General features: G+C 38.7%; 1 protein-coding gene across 2 annotated transcripts in view; it reads left to right on the top strand.

Moving 5' to 3' along the window:
* Positions 1 to 27,474, top strand: part of ITGA8 (integrin subunit alpha 8) — a 196,493-nt gene that overhangs the window by 12,249 nt on the left and 156,770 nt on the right. For both annotated transcript variants that reach the window (XM_018057147.1, XM_018057148.1), the window contains exons 3-5: positions 16,807 to 16,907; positions 20,090 to 20,213; positions 25,944 to 26,005. In XM_018057147.1, the coding sequence (XP_017912636.1) occupies positions 16,807 to 16,907; positions 20,090 to 20,213; positions 25,944 to 26,005 (287 nt within the window). The remainder of the gene's footprint in view (positions 1 to 16,806; positions 16,908 to 20,089; positions 20,214 to 25,943; positions 26,006 to 27,474) is intronic.

The raw sequence follows: 27,474 nt of genomic DNA, 5'->3' as shown, positions 1-27,474 counted from the left end.
CCATGGCGTCACAAAGAGTCAAACATGCTTGAGCACCTAACACACATTATTACAGGATCCTCAGATGGTTGCGTCTGCAGATGCAGAACCTCATTATGGCAAGCAGACTATCTGCCTCCATAAGGGCATCTGGAAAGGAGAACATCTGAGGTTTTGGTATCCATGGTGGGTCCCAGAACCAATCCCCAGAGCTGCCCAAGGGTCAACTATGTTCTCTTAAGAAACAGCAGAGTTGAAATTAAAGCTTGGATTTGTTGTCGTTTTAATTGCTAAGTCGTGTCCAACTGTTTTGTGACTGACTACATGGACTGTAGCCTGTCAGGCTCCTCTGTCCATGGGATTTCCCAGGCAAGAACATTGGATTGGGTTACCATTTTCTTCTGTAGGGAACCTTCCCAACCTAGGGATCAAACCTGAGTCTCCTGCATTGGCAGGCTGAACCACCAGGGAAGCCAGTAAACTTAGATTTAGCAGTAAAACCAAATTTCAGCAACAAGAGAAATGTTAAGAACTCTCTACAAGCAGCTGTGGTCCTTGACCCTGCTTGTATGGCCATGAACTTACCCTTATGGAGTTTACAGTGAATAGCCAGTGACAAGTTGACAAAAGTATGGTAAGGCCAAAGGGAACAGAGGGTGGTGTGTGTGTGTGTGTGTGTATACACACACATGCACTTTTTTTCTGATTCACTGGGGTATTATTTTCCTGTTGCTGCTGTAACAACTTACCACATACTTTGTGGCTTTGAACAACACAAGTTGATTATCACACAGTTCTGGAGGCCAAGTCTATAATATTAGGTCTCACTGGGCTAAAATCAAGGTGCTGGCAGAGCTGTGCTCCTTCTGGAAGCTCTGGGGGAGGATCTGTTTTCTTGCTTTCTTCAGCTTCCAGAAGCTGCTCACATATCTTGGTTCATGGCCCTCTTCCATTTTCAAAGCCAGCACTGTCAGCTTGAGTCCTTCTTAAACTGCTCTGCCTCTGGTTCTTTTTTTCTACCTCCTTCTTTCACCTTAAAATATCTTGTTGTTACTTTGGACCCTGCAGATAATCCAGGATCTTCTCCCTATTTTAAGTCAACTGGTTAGCAACGTTAATTCCATCCACAAACTTAACTGTCTTCTGTCGTGCAGCCTAACATAGTCTCAGGTTCAGTGTATTAAGATACAGACATCTGAACTTCCCTGGTGGTCCAGTGACTGAGACTCTGCACTCCCAATTCAAGGACCCCAGGTTCTATCCCTCAGGAGAGTCGGATCCCATATGTTGTAACTAAGAGTTCACATGCTTCAACTAAAAGATCCTGCATGTCACAGCTAGCAGTCAGAGCAGCCAAATTTAAAAAAAAAAAAAAAAAGCAAAAACATGTAGGCATCTTGAGGGCTATTATTTTGCTTACTAAAGGTGGTCAGAGAAAGTTTCACTGAAAAGGTCATATTTGAACAGAGGCCTAAATTAAGTGAAGGAAGAACCGTGTAGTGGAAGGGGGGAAGTTCTACATTGTAGGACAGTCAGTGTTAAATCTGAGAGAGAAGAGTGTTCTTGGGAAATGGAGAAGACTCACTGGGTTAAAGAGAAGTAAGTCAGGAAAAGAAAAATAGAAGATGAAGCAAGACTATTTAGCACCTTAAAAGTCAGTAGGACTTTGGATTTTATTCTAAGAGTGATGGGCAGTCAAATGTGGTTTTGAGTAGGCAAGTAACAGAATTTGATTATGTTTTAAAAAACATCAGTTTACTAGAGTGTAGGCAACCACAGCAGAAGCAAGGGGATGAGGTAGGAGACATTCCCATCGACTGGTGAGAGAAAAGTGTGGTTTGGGTTGAGTGATAGCAGTTAGGGATGAGAAATGGGTGGATTTGGGATTGATTTGAAAGTGCAGTTGGTAGAATTTTCTTTATGGATCAGATGAAGGGTACAGAAGAAAGAGAAAAAATTGATCTGAGTAACTGGAGGGATGGGACTGAGACAAGGAACAAGGGATGGAGCAAATCTCAGAGAAAGTATCCAGTTGAGTCCAGGTAGGAGAAACTGTAGATGTTTATTAGACGTCAGAGTGATATCACATAGGAGGCTGGATAAATAAACCTAAAGTTCAGGCAAGAGGCTTGGAAATTTAAATGTGGAAGTCGTAGGTGATATTTAAGGCCATGACTGATGGAGCTGATGTGAATGAAGAGAAGTGAGGGGAAACAAAGTGAAGCAAAGAGAAGAGAGAAAGGGAGAGGACAGGAAAGGTCACTTTTTTATCTTAATTTTTTTTCTAAATTTATTTATTGTTTTTGGTTGCACTGGGTCTTCGTTGCTATGCACAGGCTTTCTCCAGTTACAAGTGTGGGCTACTCTTCATTATGGTGTGCAGGCTTCTCATTGCAGTGATTTCTTTTGTTGCAGAGCATAACCTTTAAGCATGTAGACTTCAGCAGTTGCAGCACGTGGGCTCAGTAGCTGTGGCTTGTGGGGAGACTGGACCCCACTTCACTGGACTACCAGGGAAGTCCTAGAGTCCCTGACATTTAAAGAATAATCAGTGTTGAGGAGGATGTGTAAACAATGCTAAGAAGAAGCTGCTGGTTAGGCAAAAGAAGTCAAGAAGCCAGGGAAGAAATTCATCTGAGGACTTTGCTGCGGACCAATGGTTAAGAATCTGCCTGCCAATTCAGGAGACATGAGTTCGACCCCTGGTCCAGGAACTAGATCCCCCATGACTCAGAGCAGCTAAGCCTGTGTGCCACAACTACTGAGCCTGTGCTCTAGAGCCCAGGAGCTGCAACAAGAGAAGCCACCACTATGATAAGGCTGTGCAGTGCAGCTAGAGAGTAGCCCCTGCTCACCGCAACTGGAGAAAAGCCTGCGCAGCAATGAAGACCCAGCACAGCCAAAAAAAAGAGAAATTCATGTCAGTTGGGGTAAACTGTGAACATCTGATTTGATAATAGAAAGTAATTGACAGCTGACAAAAGCAGTTGCAGCGGTGTATGTTGGGAGAGGATGAGAGAAGACCGGCAGGAGATAGCCAGTTTATAGAGTCATTTTTTCCCAAGGAGTTCTGCCCCAGATGGGACTCCAGAAATGTAATCATCAAGGAGACATGAGATCGTGTTTGTGATCTCAGAGGAGTTCTTCCATCCAGTGGGAAACAATGATGCTGGTTAAAGGAGGAGAGGGATGTGCCAAACAGATTCCTAAGTAGATGAAAAGCGATGAGTGGGACTTTACACGGATGGAGGCTCTGGCTTTGGAGGAGCATAAAGGTGGTCCATCCTCAGTGAGCAGAGAAGGCAGAGTGAGAGTAGGCTGGCGGGTTTGGTAATAGAAAGAAGAAAGTGATCCTTTTTCATTTCTTCTATTTCTCAGTGACATAAGAAGCAAAATTATCAACTGAGAGTGAGCAGGTAGACAGAGAAGGCTGGGGATAAGGAGAAAAGTTAAATAGTAATAGCCAAATGGCTGAATGAATGGAGCAACCAGGGACTGCCTGGCAGTCCTATTTAAAATCTGAATTTAGTTGGGGAAGGAGGTGATTCTTTCATTTCTTGATATCTTCTTTAACTGTATTATGTAAATGAGCAGAGCATCCATCCAAGAAATTCCTTTTGTCATACCAACAGAAGTCCGAAGATATTTCTAGAACAAACCTTATGGCCCGAGTCAAATTACATATGAAAAACATTTCAAATGATTCTATATGATGTAGAAACAAATGTCTGAAGAACACTGGCTAGGCCCTATTGGTTATTAAAAACAGGAAGTTGGAAATGTGATCTTTATTCTCTGGAAGACAATATAGATGCGGAAATAATTGTAGCAAAACATTTATATTCTCATCATGATCGGGTAAACTGTATAACAGCAAGATTGTAATACATTTACTATTGCTATCCCAAAGCCATATTTATGAATGTTATTATTAGAATTCTAAAAGCATACTTTCAACTCATTTAACTTTATTCATTACTTAGTTATGTAAGGAACCAAACATTTAAATAGTGATATGAAAAAATAAAATAAAAGCCTCATGATTTCCAGAAATGTGTTAGACTAGAGGAGTGAGCTACAAGTCTCTTAAATTCTAAATGGCTGGATGGGTTTAGAAAACAACAGCAAGTGTATCCATGGAGGAGGAATGCCAATGACCTTTCGGTTACTACTTTATACATTTCTTTAGGCAAGTTTTCTTACTTTATATTGTTTGAATTTTTAAAAAATGGTAATCTCAAAGAATTTCAGTTTGAAAAGAATTTTTGGCCCTACATTCTTTTGTATTCTATTCCATTCCACTTTTTTTTTAAGTCACAAGCATTTCTCTACTACATTTTGTCCTATGTATTCTCCACTTTCTTACCCCTGTGTGGGTGACTATTTGTTATGCATGGCCCTACATTTTAAAGCATGTTTTTAAGGAAGCAATTTGGGTTATTTGGCAAATAAGGAGGAATAGAATTTTGCAAGAGCAGCTTCATGAATAAAGTCTGGGAGTGAGACTCAGTAGGGACAGGGAAGGAGCTCTCTGAATGGCAGGCTATCTGAAGATCAGATGCAGGGTCTGGGATCTACATTGTGGAGGGTGGGATATTTAGATCTGATCTAAGAGGTAAAGGCAGGAAAACATCTGTGTGTATTTGTACATGTGTGTACATGCATACATTTGTATATAGTATACATATATGATACAAGTAATAAAACTCAGTTATATAGAATGTTTCATTGGAATAACTTATTTCTGTCCATCAGTAGATGAATGTGTAACACACACACATACACACACATTGTTGTTGTTCTTGTATAGTTCCTAAGTCATGTCCAGCTATTTTGCAACCCTATGGAATGTAGCCTGCCAGGCTCCTCTGTCCATGGGATTTTCCAGGCAAGAATACTAGAGTGGGTTGCCATTTCCTTCTCCAGGGGATCTTCCTGACTCAGGGTTGGAACCCACATCTTCTGCATCAGCAGGCAGATTCTTTACCACTAAGCCACCAGAGGAGCCCTGTATATATATATATATATACATTTTTTTTTCACACTGGAATATTATTCAGCCATTACAAAGGAGAGAGCGCCTGCCATTTGTGTCAACATGGATGAATCTTGAGGGCATTATGCTAAATGAAATGAAATAAGTCAAATCAGTTCGGTTTAGTTCAGTCACTCAGTTGTGTCCGACTCTTTGTGACCTCATGAATTGAAGCACACCAGGCCTCCCTGTCCATCACCAACTCTCAGAGTTCACCCAGACTCATGTGCATCGAGTTGGTGATGCCATCCAGCCATCTCATCCTCTGTTGTCCCCTTCTCCTCCTGCCCCCAATCCCTCCCAGCAACAGGATCTTTTCCAGTGAGTCAACTCTTCGCATGAGGTGGCCAAAGTATTGGAGTTTCAGCTTTAGCATCAGTCCTTCAGAGAAAGACAAATACTATATGATCTCTCTTATATGTAGAATCTTAAGAAAAAAATCTCACAGAAAAAGAGATCAAACTTGTTGTTACCAGAGGTGGGAGATGAAGGGCAGGACGAATAGGAGAAGTGGGTCATAAGGTATAGATTTCCAATTATGAAATAAGTAAGTACTAAGGCAATGGCAACCCACTCCAGTACTCTCACTTGGAAAATCCCATGGACGGAGGAGCCTGGTAGGCTGCAGTCCATGGGGTTGCTAAGAGTCAGACATGACTGAGCAACTTCCCTTTCACTTTTCCTTTCATGCATTGGAGAAGGAAATGGCAACCCACTCCAGTGTTCTTGCCTGGAGAATCCCAGGGATGGGGGAGCCTGGTGGGCTGCTGTCTGTGGGGTCGCACAGAGTCAGACACAACTGAAGCGACTTAGCAGCAGCAGCAGCAGCAGGGATGTGATGTGTACCATGTTGACTATAGTTAACACTTTTATATGGCATGGATGAAAGTTGTTAAGAGAGTCAATCCCAAGAGCTCTCATCAGGAAAATAATTTCTGTGTGTGTGTATGTCTATATGAGATAATGGATTGTGGTGATCACGCCGTGTTGCATGTAAGCCAAAACATTACGCCACACACCTTAGACAGTGTGTGTGTATGAGTCGCTCAGTTGTGTATGACTCTTTGCAACCCCATGGACTGTAGCCCACCAAGCTCCTCTGTCCATGGGATTCTCCAGGCAAGAATACTGGAGTGGGTAGACATTTCCTCCTTCAGAGATCTTCCCATCCCTGGGATTGAACCTCGTCTCCTGCATTGCAGGCAGATTCTTTCACCATCTGAGCTACCAGGCAAGCCCTAATACAAGGAAGCCCTACACAATGCTGCATGTCAATTATATCTCAATACAACTGGTGGGGAGAAGAATAACACATTTTTTAATATTAAATGATAAATGAATTAGTGTGGTATTTCCTTAAAGACTTGAAAATTCACAATAAGATGATCAAGAGTATAAAGGCTGAAGAGGTATTCTTTCATGGTTTTTAATTGTGGTTTTGGGATATAAGGAAGCATTCATTTGGAAGTTTCATTTTCCTGGACATAAAAATTGATCCAGATTCTTTTCTTTTATTTGTTTTTTTTTTAGACACAGAGTTCTCTGGCTACCAATATTTCATTTTGAATTTTACATAGATCTATTCCTTATTGTCCGATAGTATAATTTAAATGAAACATTTATAGCATATGCTGATCAAGGGAAAGATTACAAACAAACAGTTAAAGACTTCCTTTCCCCTTTTCCTGATTAAAAATGCCTGGACAGCTCCTGAAATAGCTTGAAGAATATCCCTAGTGCGAAACACGGAAGGTGATGACTGGAAGTTACAGGGAAACTTACTGTTTTTCTGGGACAAGGCTGAGGACTTTATAATAGTTTCCAAAAGTCCTCCATCTGCCACAGAGTTTGGTTGCACCTGTGTTGGTTTCAGCTCTCTCTCTACTGATAATCCTCACTTTGTGTAATTCTCCCCATTCTACTCAAGGATTGTGGCCCATGTGTGCACCATACCTACACTCCCTCACTCCTGCTCAGAAATTAATACTCATGAAAAAAGAGCCACCCACTGGGTTGTGCCTTGATTGCCCAGAGACCAAAGCTATCAATTTAGAGAGACAGCTTCAAAGCCCAGAAATGTCAGACAAACCAAATCTACTTGATTGCCATCACCCAACACTCAGATTAGCCTACAGATCTGATTGTTTTTTCTTGTTTTTTTTTTTTGCCACATGGCACAGCATGCAGGATCTTAGTTCCTAGACCAAGGATCAAACCTGCACCCCACCTGCATTGGAAGCTTGACCACCTGGGAAGTCCCCAAATCTCTAGGTTTTTATCTTTAGGTTTTCTTTTTTTAGATCAAAGATGTAACAATGTTCACTGTAACAACTCAAATAGTACAGAAATATACACAATTGAAATATAAAAAGTCAATAAAACATGTATACTCCCTGCCTTCAAGAAAACCATCAGGAACAGTTCTGTGTCTATACATTTACACACCCACACACAGAACATTTTGAATTTAAAGGATTATACTGAACAATATACTATACAAGCTTCTGAATGAATAGATGGAAGTTTGGTAATTCATTCAATAAGCAGGGAGGTACCACTACGTGTTAGGCACTGTTTTAGAAGTGGAGAGTACAGAGGTGAAGCAGAAGACATCTCTGTTCATGGGATTCTTGTATATCTGGAAGGGAATGGATAGCCAGTAAACGGGCAAACTAATAAATAAAACCATCTCAATGAATGGTAAGTGCTATGAAGAAAAGTCTAAAGGGTAACAGGAGAGAATGACTTAGGGTGGGATGAGCTAGCTGCTTAGGGAGCAAGTCTCGAAGGAAGTGGCATTTGAGCTAAAACCTGAGTGACAGGAGGGAAGCAGCCTTGCAGAAAACAACGGGAAGACTATTTCAGGCAGTGGGAGTGAGGAGACAGTCATATGCAATGAGGAGACCGAAAAGCCTGGGCATGTTTAGGAAAGGCGGTGTGTCTAAACTAGGAAAATGGGAGGAGATGAGGTTGGACAGACAGGTGGAGGGCCAGGTCATGCTGGACCCCCCCAGCTATGTCAAGAGGTACCATCGCAGAGGTGCTATGACAACAATTCAGGGGAAAAAAAGATGGATTTTTCAGTTAGTGGTGCTGAGACCACAGGCCTTTCCAACTGAAAATAAGACACCCATGCCACATCCTATATAAAAACAAATTCTGGGTGGACAACAATCCACATAAACAAAGTTGAAACACTAGCAAAGATTGAGAAGATACGAGCAACATATATGTGGGGAAAAAATCAGCACTCAGAATATATGTTGAATTCTTCCAATCAATGAGACTAAAATTAAACCAGGAAATGAGGAAAGGATATGAACTAGCAATTCGGAGAAGAAAAAAGTATATGGTCCATAAGCATAAAAAGATGATCAACTCTACTGATAATCAGGGAAATGCAAATGAAAACAGAAAAAATGAAAGACCATTCCATAGTCCTCCAGACTGACTAAAGTCCTGCAGCGGCAAGAGCTGACAGTCCCTCTCTCATTCCTTGCTAGTGGGCATGGAAATCGGGTACTTTGGAGGTCGATTGCCATAGCTGAAAAACAGATATGATGATTGTCTATGACCTGGCAACGTTATTTCTAGTCTGGTGTGAATGAAACTCTTCTCCATATGCAGAAGATGGGTGTAAGGACTCGCAGGGCACCTGTTTGTAATAGTAGAAAAACTGAAACACCTAATGTTCATACGCAAATGGAATGGATAAATAAAATGCAGAAGGCTATTCAATGGAATATAATACTGCCCAGGAATTTAAAAGAATGAGTTGGACCTGTTATCTAATCATCAAAACGTGGATTATCTCCCCAAAACATAAAATTGAGTGTTAAACACAATTGTACCCTCTTCTATACAGATGGTATAATACTACCTTTTTCTGTTCAAAAGAACACAAAAGAATAGTTTGTCAATAGTAAATTGTTGACACACTACAACAAAATCTGATCCACCACCTGCTTGTGTCTATCTGTAAGTGAAGGACAGTTTCTACATTTTGTAATGATTAGGGGAAAATTTTTTTAGAGTAATATGTAAATGACACATGAAAATTACATGGAATTCACCTTTCTTTGTCCTAAGTCAAGTTTTACTGGAACACAGCCAAGCTCATTTTTAAAAATACGTATCCATTTTTTAAATAACATATCAATTTAAAAAAAAAAAACAAATTGTCACCTATATGGGTGGGATGGGGAGGGAGGTGGGAGGGATGTTCAAGTGGGAGGGGACATGGGTAAACCTATGGCTGATTCATGTTGATGTTTGATAGAAACCAGTGCAATACTGTAAAGCAATTATCCTGCAATTAAAAATGAATAAATTTAAAAACTATTATCTGCGGCTGCTTTTGCTACAGAGGCAGAGGTGAGTAGTTCTGACAGACCACAGAGAGTACAAAGCCTGAAGTGCTGATCCTCCATCCTTTATGGAGGATATCTGCAGACCTCTGTCCTGTGTTTTACTTGGACATTGTTTTTTAAGTGTTTGGGAGTATACACATCACATTCATGATGATGGCTACCTCTGGAGAAGGAGGGGGAGGGGAGTAGACCTGGAGATAGATGTCAAAGGGTTTTGGGATGTCTGTAACTGTGAAAAAACTTTAGTGTTCAGTTCTACCTGGTGGGAATACAAGTGTTTGTTACAGAAGACCTTGTATCTTCCTGTACTTTTTCTTTAAAGGCTCAGAAAAGCTAAATACGAAAATATATTTTATAGGCAATATTTGATATTAATGCATCTAAATCTGTCATATATATATATTTTTAATTTTAGATTGAAGTAGAGTTAATTTTACAGTGTTGTGGTAGTTTCAGTTATCAATGTTGTTATTTATCAATGGACATGAGTTTGAGTAAACTCCAGGAGGTGGTGATGGACAGGGAGGCCTAGCGTGCTACAGTCCATGGGGTCACAAAGAGCTGAACACGACTGAGCAACTGAACTGAACTGAAGTGACAGGAGACTATTAACAAAGTAAATAAATGAAAATCTAGATGATTCAGTTGTACATATACCTTTATCTATTCTTTTTCAAATTCTTCCACAGAATATTGAGCAGTTTCCTGTGCTATGGAGTAGGTCCTTGTTGATTATCTGTTTTAAATATAGCAGTGTGTTCATGTCAATCCCAAACTCCCAATACATGTTTTAATAGTTGAACAGTAGTCTTATTTTATAGATAACAGGAATTTCTTTTTGTGATGGTTTTAATTTGAGATTCAGGATCGCTCCATGAATTTATGAAGTATCTGATTTCTTCTTCCCTACAATAGCTGTTTAGGTCCTAAGACCTATTTTCGATTGAAATTTAGTCTTTTTCTCTTATTGATTTGGGGACTCTCTTACATATGAAATCTGTTGATTCTTCCTTTGAAAAAAAATCATCTGGATTTTCATTTATTACCTTTGAGCAGTTTCCTGTGCTATGGAGTAGGTCCTTGTTGGTTATCTGTTTTAAATATACTAGTGTGTTCATCGGAGAAGGCAATGGCAACCCACTCCAGTACTCTTGCCTAGAAAATCCCATGGACGGAGGAGCCTGGTGGGCTGCAGTCCATGGGGTTGCTAAGAGTCGGGCACGACTGAGCGACTTCACTTTCACTTTTCACTTTCATGCATTGGAGAAGGAAATGGCAACCCACTCCAGTGTTCTTGCCTGGAGAATCCCAGGGACTGGGGAGCCTGGTGGGCTGCCGTCTATGGGGTCGCACAGTTGGACACGACTGAAGCGACTTAGCAGCAGCAGCAGCAACAGCAGCAGTGTGTTCAAGTCAATCCCAAACTCCCAATATATATTTTAATAATTGTCCTTTGAGAAGGTGATGCCATCCAACCATCTCATCCTCTGTCATCCTCTTCTCCTCTTACCTTCAATCTGTCCCAGCATCAAGGTCTTTGCAAATGAGTCAGTTCTTTGTATCAGGTGGCCAGAGTATTAGAGTTTCAACTTTAACATCAGTCCTTCCAATGAACATTCAGGACTAATTTCCTTTAGGATGAACAGGTTGTATCGCCTTGCAGTCCAAGGGACTCTCAAGAGTCTTCTCCAACACCACAGTTCAAAAGCATCAATTCTTCGGTGCTCAGCTTTCTTTATGGTCCAACTCTCACATCCATACATGACTACTGGAAAAACCATAGACTTGACTAGATGGACCTTTGTTGGCAAAGTAATGTTTCTGCTTTTTAATATGCTGTCTAGGTTGATCATAACTTTTCTTCCAAGGAGTGAGTGTCTTTTTATTTCATAGCTGCAGTCACCATCTGCAGTGATTTTGGAGCCCCTAAAAATAAAGGCTGCCACTGGTTCCCCATCTATTTCCCATGAAGGGATGGGACCGGATGCCATGATCTTTGTTTTCTGAATGTTGAGCTTTAAGCCAACTTTTTCACTGTCCTCTTTCACTTTCATCAACAGGCTTTTTAGTTCCTCTTCACTTTCTGCCATAAGGGTGGTGTCATCTGCATACCTGAGGTTATTCATATTTCTCCCAGCAATCTTGATTCCAGCTTGTGTTTCTTCCAGTCCAGCATTTCTCATGATGTACTCTGCATATAAGTTAAATAAGCAGGGTGACAATATACAGCCTTGATGTACTCCTTTTCCTATTTGGAACCAATCTGTTTTTCCATGTCCAGTTCTAACTGTTGCTTTCTGACCTGCATACAGATTTCTCAGGAGGAAGGTCAGGTGGTCTGGCATTCCCATCTCTTTTAGGATTTTACACAGTTTCTTGTGATCCACACAGTCAAAGGCTTTGGCATAGTCAATAAAGCAGAAATAGATGTTTTTCTGGAACTCTCTTGCTTTTTCGATGATCCAACGGATGTTGACAATTTGATCTCTGGTTCCTCTGCCTTTTCTAAAACCAGCTTAAACATCTGGAAGTTCACAGTTCATGTATTGTTGAAGCCTAGCTTGGAGAATTTTGAGCATTACTTTGCTAGCGTGTGAGATGAGTGCAATTGTGCGGTAGTTTGAGCATTCATTGGCATTGTCTTTCTTAGGGATTGGGATGAAAACTGACCTTTGCCAGTCCTGTGGCCACTGCTGAATTTTCCAAATTTGCTGGCATATTGAGTGCAGCACTTTCACAGCATCATCTTTCAGGATTTGAAATAGCTCTACTGGAATTCTATCATCTCCACTAGCTTTGTCTGTAGTGATGCTTGCTAAGGCCCACTTGACTTCACATTCCAGAATGTCTGGCTCTAAAGTGATCACACCATTGTGATTATCTGAGTTGTGAAGATCTTTTTTGTACAGTTCTTCTGTGTATTCTTGCCATCTCTTAATATCTTCTGCTTCTGTTAGGTTCGCACCATTTCTGTCCTTTATCGAGCCCATCTTTGCATGAAATGTTCCCTTGGTATCTCTAATTTTCTTGAAGAGATCTCTAGTCTTTCCCATTCTATTGTTTTCCTCTATTTCTTTGCACTGATCGCTGAGGAAGGCTTTTTTATCTCTCCTTGCTATTCTTTGGATCTCTGCATTCAAATGGTTATATCTTTCCTTTTCTTCTGTGCCTTTGGCTTCTCTTCTTTTCACAGCTATTTGCAAGGCCTCCTCAGACAGCCATTTTGCTTTTTTGCATTTCTTTTTCTCGGGGATAATCTTGCTCCCTGTCTCCTGTACAATGTCACGAACCACTGTTCATCAAGCAATCTGTCTATCAGATCTAGTCCCTTAAATCTATTTCTCACTTCCACTGTATAATCGTTAGGGGTTTGGTTTAGGTCATACCTGAATGGTCTAGTGGTTTTCCCTACTTTCTCCAATTTAAGTCTGAATTTGGTAATAAGGAGTTCATGATCTGAGCCACAGTCAGCTTCCGGTCTTGTTTTTGCTGACTGTATAAAGCTTCTCCATCTTTGGCTGCAAAGAATATAATCAATTTGATTTGGTGTTGACCATCTGGTGATGTCCATGTGTAGAGTCTTCTCTTATGTTGTTGGCAGAGGGTGTTTGCTATGACTAGTGCATTCTCTTGGCAGAACTTTTTTAGCCTTTGTCCTGCTTCATTCTGTACTCCAAGGCCAAATTTGCCTGTTACTCCAGGTGTTTCTTGACTTCCTACTTTTACATTCCAGTCCCCTATAGTGAAAAGGACATCTTTTTGGGGTGTTAATTGTAGAAGGTCTTATAGGTCTTCATAGAATCATTCAACTTCAGCTTTTTCAGCATTTCTGGCCGGAGCATAGACTTGGGTTATTGTGATATTGAATGGCTTGCCTTGGAAATGAACAGAGATCATTCTGTTGCTTTTGAGATTGCATCCAAGTACTGCATTTCGGACTCTTTTGTTGACTATGATGGCTACTCCATTTCTTCTAAGGGATTCTTGCCCACAGTAGTAGATATAATGGTCATCTGAGTTAAATTCACCCATTCCAGTCCAGTTTAGTTCACTGATTCCTAAAATGTCGATATTCACTCTTGACATCTCCTGTTTGATCACTTCCAATTTGCCTTGATTCATGGACCTAACATTCCAAGTTCCTATGTGATATTGCTCTTTATAGCATCGGACCTTGCTTCTATCACCAGTCACATCCACAACTGGGTGTTGTTTTTGCTTTGACTCCGTCTCTTCATACTTTCTGGAGTTATTTCTCCACTGATCTCCAGTAGCATATTGGGCATCTTTCGGTGTCCTATCTTTTTGCCTTTTCATATTGTTCATGGGGTTCTCAAGGCAGGAATACTGCAGTGGTTTGCCATTCCCTTCTCTAGTGGACCATGTTTTGTCAGAACTCTCCACCATGACCCATCTGTCTTGGGTGGCCCCACACAGCATGGCTCTTAGTTTCACTGAGTTAGACAAGGCTGTGGTCCATGTGATTAGATTGGTTAGTTTTCTGTGATTGTGGTTTTCATTCTGTCTGCCCTCTGATGGAGAAGGATAAGAGGCTTATGAAAGCTTCCTGATGGGATAGACTGACTGAGGGGGATACTGGGTCTTGCTCTGATGGGCAGGGCCATGCTCAGTAAATCTTTAATCCAATTTTCTGTTGATGGGTGGAGCTGTCTTCCATCCCTGCTATTTACCTGGGGCCAAACTATAGTGGAGGTAATATAGATAATGATGACCGCTCTCAAAAGATTCCATACATGTAGTGCTACAGTCTGTGCCCCAACCCTGCAGCAGGCCACCACCAACCCAGGCCTTTTCTGGAGACTCCCAGACACCCACAGGCAAGTCTCCTGTGGGTCACCATTCCTTTCTCCTGAGTCCTGGTGCACAAGGTTCTGTTGTGCCCTCCAAGAATCAATTTCCCATCCTGTGTAAGTTCTGGCAGCTCTTATGGTGGGGTTAATGGCAACCTCCTCCAAGAGGACTTATGCCATATCCACACCCAGAGCCCCTGACCCTGTGGCAGACCACTGCCGACACGTACCTCCACAGGAGGTGCTCAAAGACAGTTCTGTCTCAGTCTCTGTGGGGTCCCTGGGTCCTGGTGTGCACAAGGTTTGTTTGAGCACTATGAGCATCTCTGGCAAGAATGGGGTTTGCTTCTAAATGTGAATTCGCCCCTCCTGGCACTTCAGAAGCTGTAGATCACATGCAGTCACTATAAAACTTTCCTCTAGCTTTTGGCTTAGTTTGGGATATACCAAGGAGAGAATTGCTTTGGTAACTAACGGCTCCGCCATCTCCCACTGGCCCTTACCAAGAGTTCTCTGGAGTTGACAATGCACTTCAGGTAACCTATGCCATCCTTCTGCTTCAGAGGGATGTGTGGTCCTATCTGAAATGCATTGCCTCATGTCACAGGAGTTTGGTCAGCAAATAGAAACCACTTTGGGCTTCCCTGATAGTTAAAATGGTAAAGAATCTGCCCACAATGCAGGAGACCTGGGTTCAATCCCTGGGTTGGGAAGATCCCCTGGAGGAGGACATGGCAACCCTCTCTGGTATACTTGCCTGGAGAATTCTGCAGACAGAGGAGCCTGGTGGGCTGCAGTCCATGGGGTCACAAAGAGTCAGACATGACTGAATGACTAAGCACAGAGTATTATAGCCAAGAAGGAATTTCATGCAGACTGAGAAGTATATGTTGGATCATTGGAAAGACTGGGGCTGGGAAGGTCAGAAAGGTCACTGCCTGCAAATCAAGGTATCAGAAAGAGAAGAACAAGTATCCAATACTAATACATATATGTGGAATCTAGAAAAATGGTCTGACAGTGAAAGTCACTCAGTTGTGTCCAACTTTGCAACCCCATGGACTATTAGCCCACTAGGCTTCCTCTGTCCATGGAATTCTCCAGGCAAGAATACTGGAGTGGTTAGCCATTCCCTTCTCCAGGGATGATCTTTCTTGCCTAGACACAAATAGAAATGTTTATATTTTCTTTTTGTAATATTTATTGCGACATGAGGGATCATTTGTTGAGGTGCACAGATTCTCTAGTTGTTCAGTGTTCAGACACACAGGTTCAGTAGTTGCGGCACGCAGGCTTGTTTCCTCCATGGCACGTGGGATCTTAGTTCCCTGACCAGAGATCAAACCTGCATCTCCTACATTGCAAGGAGGATTCTTAACCACTGGACCACCAGGGAAGTCTCAGAAATGTTTATGTTTTCAACATTATGCTCTAATCTGTAAGATGCTCCAGTTCTCTGCCTGTTGTGTGCATTTTAGGTGAGGATTTCCAGAACTTGCTTTTTATATTTTAAAAGTTCAGAAACGTCTAAAGCATTATATTTTAAAGAAGGAAATTCACAATTTTCTTCTGACGTATCAAAGTGTCATTTTTTGATCGACTAAATATATATATATAGTTTCTTTCTTTGAAAAGTCTGCAATCACATGTAAACTCAACGGAATGTTAATTACATTTATACTTTGGCCTCACTCAATAGAAGTTAAAAGTTCATTATGCATTCATTATAGAGTCAAGGAGGGAAAAGCAAAATGCATACCAAAGAGAACACATACTAATAAGATGCTTTAGTATAAATGTCTTTTTAAATTCATTAACCATTACTGAGGAAGTTCAGTTAGAACCATGTGGTTAGAACCACGTGGGAAATATGTCAATTGGCAACAGGAGTGAAAGAAAAGATATTTGCTTTTTATTAAGACCTGAAGTGTGTCATAATTGAGTTGAGTTTTTACTCAGATGGTCCCCTCGTGCTGACATCTGCCAAGTGTGGATAAAGCTGTGTTGAGGTATTTTTCCTGTGGCTGCATAGACATATGTTACTCACTTAAAACCAGGAACCTGGAATCCTTCAACTTTCCAGCTAAGCCATGCCTAGAAAGCTGTGCTTCCTGGACTAAGGGGATTCCAGGTAGTTTTACTTCCAGAAAAGATTTGGAATTCCTCAGAGTAGTTATGAAATTTACTCAGCGTTTAAATGTTCTTTTGATGAATTTGTGGGGGAGAAAGTGGTCCCCCCGTCCTATTCCTCTGCCATCTTAGGACCACCCCTCAGAGTAGTTATGAATGTTTGGTCTTCCATCTGATACAAATCAATGACCAAAGTGTAGATTCCAGACTGTCAGAGTCTACATCAAATTTGCAGTACCCTTATCCTTGAAAATGTAAGTCATTTAAAAAAATGCTTTAAGGTAGGAACTGTCATGTTCAAATACGCATTTCCATTTGACTGGTATTTTTCTAAATGGAAGGTCTAGCTTAGACTTAATCAAATAACCGCCCCCTCATGTGTATAGAGATTGTTTTTTTAATGGGCAGATTCATTATCACGTATTTTGATTGACTGCCAAGTTTTACAAATGATTAACGATCTATGTGTCCTCCTTGCCAGACAACAGAAAGATAAGAGTTAATGGAACCAAGGAACCTATAGAGTTTAAATCGAATCAGTGGTTTGGAGCAACAGTGAGAGCTCACAAAGGAAAAGTGGTGGTGAGTATCAGCTGTGTGCTGTTGGGGCTGCTATGGAGTAATATGTATGCTGAAATGTTTTAAAACGCATATGTACAAAAATCCATTCATGTAGGAACATATCAGATTTTCAAAGATAAGATTATCAGCATTACCAAAAATATTAGTGCTTAAAATTAAAGAATCTATTTTAGTCTTTAAAGCAATGGGAAATAAGGCTGGTTTTCCAGAAAATTGGGTAGATCTTTTCAAATATTTCAAAAACTAATAAGGAAAATAGAAAAAATAAAAGCTAAATCCTAAAAAGGTAAATATTTTTTTGCTTAAGATTGACTTAAAAGGCTGATAGAAATTTGACCTGAAAAATAGTATTACTATTAGGATTGTTTTAAAGTTAATCTCCTGTGGTATCATTGATTCTCTTTAGAACTATCAGAAAGTTTTCTTTAAAAATACGGCAACCATAGAGGATCCTACTGTGATTTATGTCACAGAGTGTTCTGCTTATGTTTTCCTCTAAGAGTTTTATAGTTTCTGGTCTTATGTTTAGGTCTTTAAATTCATTTTGAGCTTATTTTGTATATGCTGTTAGAAAGTTGTTCTAATTTCATTCTATTACACATAGTTGACAAGTTTTCCCAGCACCACTTGTTGAAGAGACTGTCCTTTCTCCATTGTATATTTTTGCCTCTTTGTCAAAGATAAGGTGAACACCTTATAGGTGCGTGGATTTATCTCCAGGCTTTTTCTATTTTGTTTCATTGATCTATGTTTCTGTTTTTGTGCCAGTACCATACTCATGTATGTAAAAAACCATCACAATATTATAATTATCCTATTTAAATAAATATATAAAAATATATAACTACTGATTGCATGGTTCTCTGAGTTCACTGATAATTTTTAAAGATTTCTCACTCCCAGATAGAGATCTTTGGCTTTAAAAAGCTGTGACTTTATGATTCTCTTCTCTGTAGTTCCAAGTGATAATACATGTCTAATTTATTGAGGAAAAATGATATTAAGCTGATCTGAAAATATATATTTGGGGGAATTTTTTTACTGTTGGCTCTAATTTACTTACAAAATAAAGCAGTAACTTTGGCTTTTAGAATTTGTTTAAAGCTCTTTGAATTATGATTTAATAAGTATCTAAAAGGAAATGCTTTGCTTTATTTGACATAAAACAGGTATCAAATATAGATAACCCTCTTTAGTTACAAATACAGCATTTACAGTATCTCTGTAGAATTGTTATTTGCTTTAATATAGTTCTCAAATTCCAGAATTGGTTTAAAAAAAAAAAAAAGCAAACTCTTTAATCCTTTAGTGCCTTACAATGTATGTGAATAACTATTGAAAAGCTGATTCCATCTATAACTGCTTGGGGTTAAAAAAAAATCTTTGGATACCGTATTGATTTTAAGTCTTCAAAATTTATCTGTAACACTATTGTGCATTTATTCAATATTTGTAGAAGTCTTCAGAATCATTGAAAATATAAATGACACATCGTGTTCGTAAGAAAAATGTTTAATTTGAGGGCATGCTTGCAATTTCAAAATTATGAGATAGGAAATAGAATACTATAAAGTTCCTTTTCGGTTTTAATAAAGAATTAAATTCTATCCTATGTGACAATTATTAGAACACCAAATTGCTATGAACAGAAGTATAGTTTTGAATATTCAGGAATCATATATGTACATGTTAAGTCTGGGTCAAAGCCCGAATATTGTCATATTGTGCTTCACATCTGTGTGAAACTGAGCTGGTATAAAAAAGATAACTTTTTAGGACAGAAAGCAGGCAAGCACTGGAAAGAATCTTCATGGCACTGAAATATTCTATGGTGATGTGGAAAGTGAGGCGAATTGGCTTATACTGAGTCACAGAGGTAGTGCTTTCCCTGTTCAAACTCAGCCTTCCACATTATGTTAAATGTCTTAACCATATACCTTCTCAGATCACTAATAGGGCCCTAAGTTAAGAAACTTAGATGAGTCAGAGTTTTTCAGTATTGGCCAAGACATTACAATCTAGAAGGAGACAAAAAAAAAACCAAAAACTTAACTTTCTGAGCAAAGATGATTTATATTCTCAAGTAAGAAGGGTGCTACTTTGTAAAGTAATCTTTACTAGAAGTCATTACACATTAGACTGATTACCAAGGATGTGTTTGGAATTGTGAAAAGACTTTAAAATTGGGATCTGCTTTCCATTTTCCAGCATTGTTTCAAGTGTGAAAGTGTGATGTCATCAAATTTGGAGGAAGCTAGTGGTTCCATATTCTAGAAAAATATGTATTTCTGTATCCTTAGAAGTGATTCTTGAATATTCAGAAAAGAACACACTTATGTAGGATTCAAGCTAGCGAAACAGAAGTCAAAAAGTGCACGTGTTTTTATTGCTTCTCTCATTCCTAGCAGTGTTCTCTGCTTAAAGAAGATTTCATGTATCATCTTTTATATCTGATAATCTTTCCAAATAGCATATAATCCAAGCTTCTGAAGAAGCAACCAGAGGATTTCACTCAAGAATCGTATTTTTCTTACCATTATTTAATTTTTGTTTTGCCGTGAATAAAAATCATTAAATGAAAAATAAGCCCATGGTGATAAGGGGGTATCAGTCCAAATGTAAGTCATTGTTTAAAAAAAAACATCAGATACACCCTCACTGAGAAACCAGGGGAATCCACAAAACAGAGGTTTATAAACTCGTCATCATCTTGTGATTTGAAAAGAGTTTTCTTCAAGTAATAATTAGACAAAGAAAGGAACTAGTTCTTATTTTAAGACATTGCACTAATTCATTCGCTGTTTAAATGGTCATTTGCTTTTATGCAGGTCCAATTTAAAGGGAAAAAAAAAGAAAATATGTGTTCTTTACCTTTCGTAAATATTTACTTTTGTCAGGCTACTTTTATTTGATTTAATATCCTGTGGGACAAAATCTCATTCTTTTGTATATGTTTAATTTGTTCCAATTCTATGGTGTATTAATTTTGAGAAATTGACTTAGGAAGTTTAATTAATTCTGACTACCAAGGTACTGATTAGCATACTGGAGGCCAATTAAGTCATCTAATAATTTAGTATTGTTTGTTACAGATTTAGGTCCATTCAACAAGCCAAATCAAAGCATAGTATGTGGAATCTACATAAAAAATATATATATTTATTGTCTTTGATGTTTCACAGGCTTGTGCTCCATTATATCACTGGAGGACTCTTAAACCAGCACCAGAAAAGGACCCAGTTGGCACTTGCTATGTAGCAATTCAGAATTTCAGTGCGTATGCTGAGTACTCTCCTTGTCGGAACAGTAAGTTATTTTTATTCTTGAAACTGAACTTAGCTCACTAGTTTTTCTGCAGTAGCCCATGCAGGTGATCCCCAAACACCATTGCTAAGGGAAAAAGCAATGGCGTAAAAGACTGACAGTCTCACAGGAGGCCTAGCTGTGACATGGGAACCAGGACATGGAATTCTGCTGATCCTCTTCTGTATTTTAGAAGAATTCTGCAGTCAAATTGATTGGCTCCTTATTTTAGGCCTTAAGCTCTCCGACTTTACTCAAAACTCACTCTGCATTTGAAAAATGCCAACTGTCCACTTGTTAATTGCAGGAATGGTGTTAGTTGGCATGGTTGTACCTAGAGGCACCTGAACAGGTCTCCATCCGGCCTGGCTCTTACTGGCTGCTGTGTTCTTTGGCATCTGTGTACTCAGGTTGTCAGCATGATATACCTTCCTTCTTTATGTGTTTAATCCCATTTTTCAAAATATTCTGTACATTTGGAGTCCATGTCTCATCTGGCAGTTCTGGGAATCTTCTGGTGAAGTATCCTTTAAAGCAAGCCTGTAAGCGCCATCTTTGGAGCACCACTGTTCAACCCTTTCCTTTGGGAATATCACACAAGGACCTTGGGACAGCACTCTGGATTCATGGATCTACTCAAGAGTCCTTTTGTGAATTCTTCCACTTTTCTGTCATGTAGAGCATTGGGGTTTATCAGTGAGAAACCAATGGATTTTTATTCTTATTCTCAAGAATTCACAACACCATGTTAGAGAAAGAAATGCCATTGAAAAGAACATTCTGATGACTGATTTCAGGATATTGATTTTAAAAAACTCAACCTAAATTAGATTCCCAAAACTATAAGTAAAGTTTACCTATTTCATGTGAATATTTTTAAATTTCAAGATTTATTTAGGCCAGATAATGAGCAAACTGATATCAGAGATCAAGCAGTGAAGTAAAGAATGGATCAGGGGTATTAGAAGGTTCTTAAAGAGGCCTCTAAAATGTAGAAATCAAAAGGGCTGGGAATGAAATAGTTAATTCTGGGAGCTTGTGGTGAGGATTTTGGTAAGAAGACGATTATAACTTCCTGTTTTAAAATACTGAAATAAACCAGGCACTTTCTCACATCTTGGCAAGTGTCAGCTGAACTGAATAATCAGTCAACTCAGAATTTTACTTTGAATGGCTTTAAAAGAGGTGTTGCTCATAGGTAATAGGCTCAATGATATCTATATTTAATAAATTCGATGTCTGTGGTCTCAGTGATGAGTACTAATTAGTCTATTGTTAAGGGAATAAAGCAGAGAACAAGAGAAAGCAAATCTGTGCCTTCAAAAAACATATTCTAGTCCAGAAGAGAGATAGCATATGTGTAAATAAGGAAGTTCAGGTCCAGCAATTCAACTTCTAGGTATTTATCCAAAAGAAATGAAATCACTGTCTTGAAAGGGTATCTGCCCACATGTCCATTGCAGCATTATTTACAATGGCCAAGACATGGAAACCACCAAAGTGTCCATCAGTAGATGAGTGGATAAGGGAAATGTGGAATAGAAATGGGATATAGATATATACACAATGGAATATTATTCAGCCATAAAATATAATGATAAAATCTTGCCATTGATGACAACATGCATGGGCATTACACTAAGTGAAATAAGTCAGACAGAGAAAGAAAAACATTCTGTATGATATCATATGCAGAATCTTTAAAAAAAAAAAAACACAAACTCACAAAAAAAGAGTACAGATTGGTAGTTGACAAGGTAGGGGTGTGGGCTAAATGGGTGAAGGTGGTCAAAAAGCACAAACTTCCAGTTACAAGATATATCCTGGGGATGTAACTATAGTTAGTGATCCCATATTGTACAGTTGAAAGTTGCTATGAGAGCAGATCTTAAGAGCTTTATAAAACTGTCATTATGTGGTGGTGGATGTTAACTGCATATACCATAGTAATCATTTCACAGTATCCATATTATTGTTGTTGTATACTTTGGACTAATAAAATGTTAAATCAATTATATCTCAACAAAAAATTTTAAAAATAAATGTTTCTAATAAAACATCAGGTAGTGAAAAGTGCTACAGAAAAAATATAGCAAAGCAAGAGAGTAGGGAGTGACATGCCTGGGCAGGGAGAGGAGCCTGTTTGAACAGGACTGTGGGAAGGGCTTCTCTTAGCAGTTATTACAGCAGGAAAGCAGGGGCTTTCCAAGCATAGGCAACAGTCATTAAGAGGGATATTTCGTGTCACGTTCCGCTCAAGGTGTTGTGCCCCTGGGTTCAATAAGAGGTCATTGTAGTAAGTCCCCTACATATGAACCTTCAAGTTGCAGACTTCCTAAAATGTGAATGTGGGTTCGCATCTGCAGTCACGTAAGTTAGTTCACATGTCTGGCATACTTTGCCCCATGCATGCATGCTCTCCAATGGCTGTGCTTTTGTGTACTTTACTGAACAGTACAGTACAGTAGTACGGTACCTTTATTTCAAGCCCAGGATGTCTGGAAGCAAGTGTAAAAGCAGTGATGATGTAGCTGGTACTACGGTATTGTTAGATTAAAAATGTTTGATTTTTTGTCTTTTTTTTTTATCGTGTTATTTGTGTGAAAAGTTTTATAAACCTATGACAGTGCAGTGTTATATAGCCGATTGTCTTAGTTCAGTATCTAGGCTGTCTTTGTTGGATTTACATCTTATAAACAAATTGGGCTTACCAACACTGAGAACTGAACTTGTTGGATGTAGGGGACTTACTGTATTATTATGCTTATGATGAAAGTCAGGTAGAGCAATAAATAATTTCTGAATTTATTCATACAATTAATGATAGAGCTTAGATTCAAACCTGAACTTGTTTCATCGATTTTTACACCTATCCATATCATATTTCTCATGATTTACTAAAAATACCTCCCATAGCAGTAAACTATTATGGCTGAAATGACAAGTCCACGCTTTGCACGCCTCCTGCCTCGATGATATATCTCATTCCAACCAACATCAGGGATGACTGTTTAGAAAACTTGTTACTGCTTCTTGTTCTGCCTTTTATCTGACTGCCCATGTGATGGGAGAGCTCAGATTAAAATACTGCACAAGGCATCTAAACTTGTGGGATAAGAGTTTCAGGGGGAGTTTGAATTATTATCTAAAAATTTAAATTATAGTATGCTTGCATTTTGAATTACATGGGTACATTATGTCGCCAATTTATTTAGCACTTACTTTCCTAAATAAAAGGATAGCTTGACAAAAGTAGTGATGAAGTTTATGTTGAATTGAAGAGTAACCAAACAAATGGTCCAGAATTCTTCCCTCTCTAGCACACAACTCCAGTGTCCACATCCTCCTAATCTCTCTCTTACTGGGCGTACTTCCTCCTCAAAGGCACCCAAGGAGCCCACTTCCTGTGTTCTCTGAGGAGTTCACAGTTCATTAACACAAAGCAGCTTGTTCATGAGCGTGTGGTCAGTATCACAGAACAGAAATATTACTTTCAAAAGAGGATTCTAAGAAGCCGCTCATGTTCATTTCACACCACAAAGCCCCGCTACTGACACTTTGAGCGTTTTGGGTGGTAGTCTGCTCATTCATGCTAATGACATGCCTGTCACTTTATGGTCATTCATAATTCAGATGGCGATAGTTGACAGACACCCCTCCTCTCCTTGGAAAGCAAACACGTGAGAGCATCATTCCCTGAATTCCTGAGTTTACTCTGGGACATAATTGTAATTCACAGAAGCTCTGAAGTTCTGGGAAGAAAGATTCCTTCAGCTCTCATAAACTATAATTCTAAGAGAAAAACTTACTTTACAAAGGAAATAACCTCCCATTTCTATCATAATCACCACTTCAGCGTTTGAAGTTAGCTATTTTCTTAATGAATTTTGTGAAAAATTATTCAATTTTTTTTAGTTTCCTATTTTGAATCAAAGTGATTTCAAAGAATGGTCCTGTTTCTTCCTTTCTGAATAATTTACAATATTGAAAAAATCAGAGTTGATTTTCAAAAGAATTTCTAAAAAGGTTTTTGCATTAAAATTTATTTCTTAAATATAGTCAAGATTACACATGTGTATTTACATAATCATATATCATGTATTCATCTATATTTCTGAGTACATACAAATATTTACACACATGGACTTCTAGAAGAATGGTACCTGGACATTTGAGGTTATACAGATGAGACTTTAAGGAACTCTGCAACATTCAGAATTATGAACCAGAAATATAGTTATAAAATAAAATATATTGTAAGGTACTGTTCAGTAAACATCTGTTATGAGGATAGATCTGCTAACTGTTTTCACCAGAAAAAAACAAACAAAAAAGCAATAGCTGTTTTGCAGGAGGTGCACAGGAAACTTTTGGAGGTAATGAATATGTTTATTCCCTTGATGGTGGTCGTGGTATCGTGCTATCAGGCATATGTCTAAACTCATCAAAATGTACACATTAAGATGTGCATTTTTGTATATTAAATATACCTTAGCAAAGCTAGAAAAACAGAACTTAGCCTAAAACAGCCCACAAAGCATCAATTGACATTTGAATTAAAAACAGATCACAAAAAAAAAAGCACAATAGAGTATATGAGGTAAAAAGTATTTTAAAATATAAAGGGAGCATCTGGAAAGAATGGCTGATGACAGTGCTAAAATTAGCTAAGAACTAACCAAAGAAAAGAAAAAACAGAAGACATTCTAGGAAAAGCTGCAAAAGGCCAGATCCATTTCAGAAATCGTCTGCAACAAGCACATGTCCAGCCTATAAATTCTTCCTGTGATGATATGCATTTCCTTTCCTGCCCTCTTATTTTAGTTTCCATTCAGGAGTATCTTTGATAAGAAAGGGGTAATTATTTTCATGTTTGAATCTAACAGTATAATAACTGAGATTCCTTCCACTGAACTGTATTTTGGTTTTAATTTAAGTGCTTGAGAAATTGTAGATGGTCTTTTAAAGTGCAATTGACAAGTAGTACATTCTTCATTCTGATGTCCCAGGATTCTAATATGCTGGGAATCCACATGTTGACGGGCTTATGGTTTAAAAAGCTGTGTAATAAAATCCAATCGGACATTCATTTAGTGAATTGCATTGCAGAGAGTATAACATAAGCCATTGCTAGAGAGTGTTCTCTTTTGTGAACACTAGTGTCCCTGTGAGATGCCTTGTGATCAGAAATGCAATGTCCAAACTTACCTAACGATAAGAGAATAATTTGAAGTTAATTTTGTATGAGAGATCATGAAAATCAAAACTCTTATTGGTGCTCCCAGCAGAAACTGGCTCCACACACGTGAGCCAGTTTAGCTCTCTTTTTCCTGTAGCATCGCTTCAGTCAGAACACATGGGTGCCCTGGAAACACATTACTGCCATTTGCGAAACTTGGAACATAACTGAGAGATGGACATATTATTTCTTCAAATAAACATGAGTTGTAAAACCTAGTATCATAACTTCGAGGAACATCATTCCTATTAATCTTAGTATAAAACGACAGTGTCATTTGGGATAAGAAAACAGATTGAACTCTTTAAGAAATTACTTGGAATAAATTTTTAAAATAAGTAATAGAACACACACTGATCATTTTAAATTTAGAAATCTATAGGGAAAACAGGGTATCCGTGTTATTAAAAATATTAAATATATTAAAATTTAATTATTAAAAGTATATCTTGGCAATGATAGCATTATATATTTGTATCTTTTGATCATTCCAGGCAATGCTGATCCTGAAGGCCAGGGTTACTGCCAAGCAGGATTTAGTCTGGATTTTTATAAGGTAAATTCTTTTGGTCTTATATCTTCTAAAATTTATTTTACCTGTTTGATTTTTTTTTTACCCCCTGCCTCTCATTCCCATTTCTATCTACCCCCTAATAACTGCCACCATCAAGAGAACATTTAGGTATACACCTAACCTGTTTTGGCAATTTAAATTTTTTTGTTTGTAAAAATCTCTGCATGTGATAATCTGTTAATAGAAAAGAAATACACAGGTTGAAAAACAACAGTCTTTTTAAATGAAAATCACAAAAACTTAGTAAAGAAATATGTTTCTAAAAAGATCACAAGAATCTATAATTTTTATCTCAGCTGTAATTGGATGATTAGATTTCACATTACTGTTGAAATTCACATATCCTTTCACAAAATTAAAAACAGAGATATCTAGTAAGAATATAGGAAGCAAAGATGCCATGGTTTTGACATCTAAACATCTAAATCTCAGCATCTAAAATCTTACTTTCTTTGTCTTGTGTGTTTTTCCTCACTGAAAGTTAAGGATGCAGGATATGGAAGGTGGGGTGATAAGGAAAACAGAAAATTTTTATCTGGAGTTTTCACAGTCTCTCTTGGGAAAGGATGGGTTTGCAGATGTGTAGGAAAAGATAGGCATAACTGTGACCTTGAAATAAACAGGAACCAAATTTTCTTTTCATTGCTATAGTCTCGAAAGACCATGTCTGCAGAACTGTGCATCATGAAACATGTAGATCTTTTGCTTACCTGAAAGTGTTGGTTGCTTCAGTGGTATCCGACTCTTTTGTAACCCCATGGACTATAGCCCGCCAGACTCCTCTGTGTGGAATTCTCCAGGCAAGAATACTGGAGTGGGTTGTCATTTCCTTCCCCAGGGGCTCTTTCCAACCCAGGAATTGTACCCAGGTCTTCCACATTGCAGGAAGATTTTTTACCATCTGAGGCACCAGGAAAGCCCTTTGCTTATCTGAGGCAGTGCCAAAAGCCTGAATATATATATTCTCAGGGGAGAAAATTTTACTTACCTAATTGAATCTAATTAAAATTATTTAATGTGATAACACATAAATAACAAAGCTATAAAAGGAAAGAAAATGACTTGCATGACTCAGATATAAGGGCCTCTTTTAAAAATTACTTTATGTATGCAAATTTTGGGGGCAATGCTTATGAACAGTGATTTCTCACCCAAACACCAATACAATATACTAACACATATATATGGAATTTAGAAAGATGGTAATGATAACCCTGTATGCGAGACAGCAAAAGAGACACAGATGTATAGAACAGACTTTTGGACTCTGTGGGAGAGGGAGAGGGTGGGATGATTTGAGAGAATGGCATTGAAAAATGTATACTATCATGTAAGAAACGAATCGCCAGTCTAGGTTCGATACAGGATACAGGATGCTTGGGACTGGTGCACTGGGATGACCCAGAGAGACGATATGGGGAGGGAGGTGGGAGGGGGGTTCAGGATTGGGA

Source organism: Capra hircus, chromosome 13 (assembly GCF_001704415.2).
Source record: "Capra hircus breed San Clemente chromosome 13, ASM170441v1, whole genome shotgun sequence".
Lineage (NCBI taxonomy): Eukaryota > Metazoa > Chordata > Mammalia > Artiodactyla > Bovidae > Capra > Capra hircus.
Note: the sequence above shows the minus strand (reverse complement) of the source record. Positions and strands in the feature narration are given on the sequence as shown.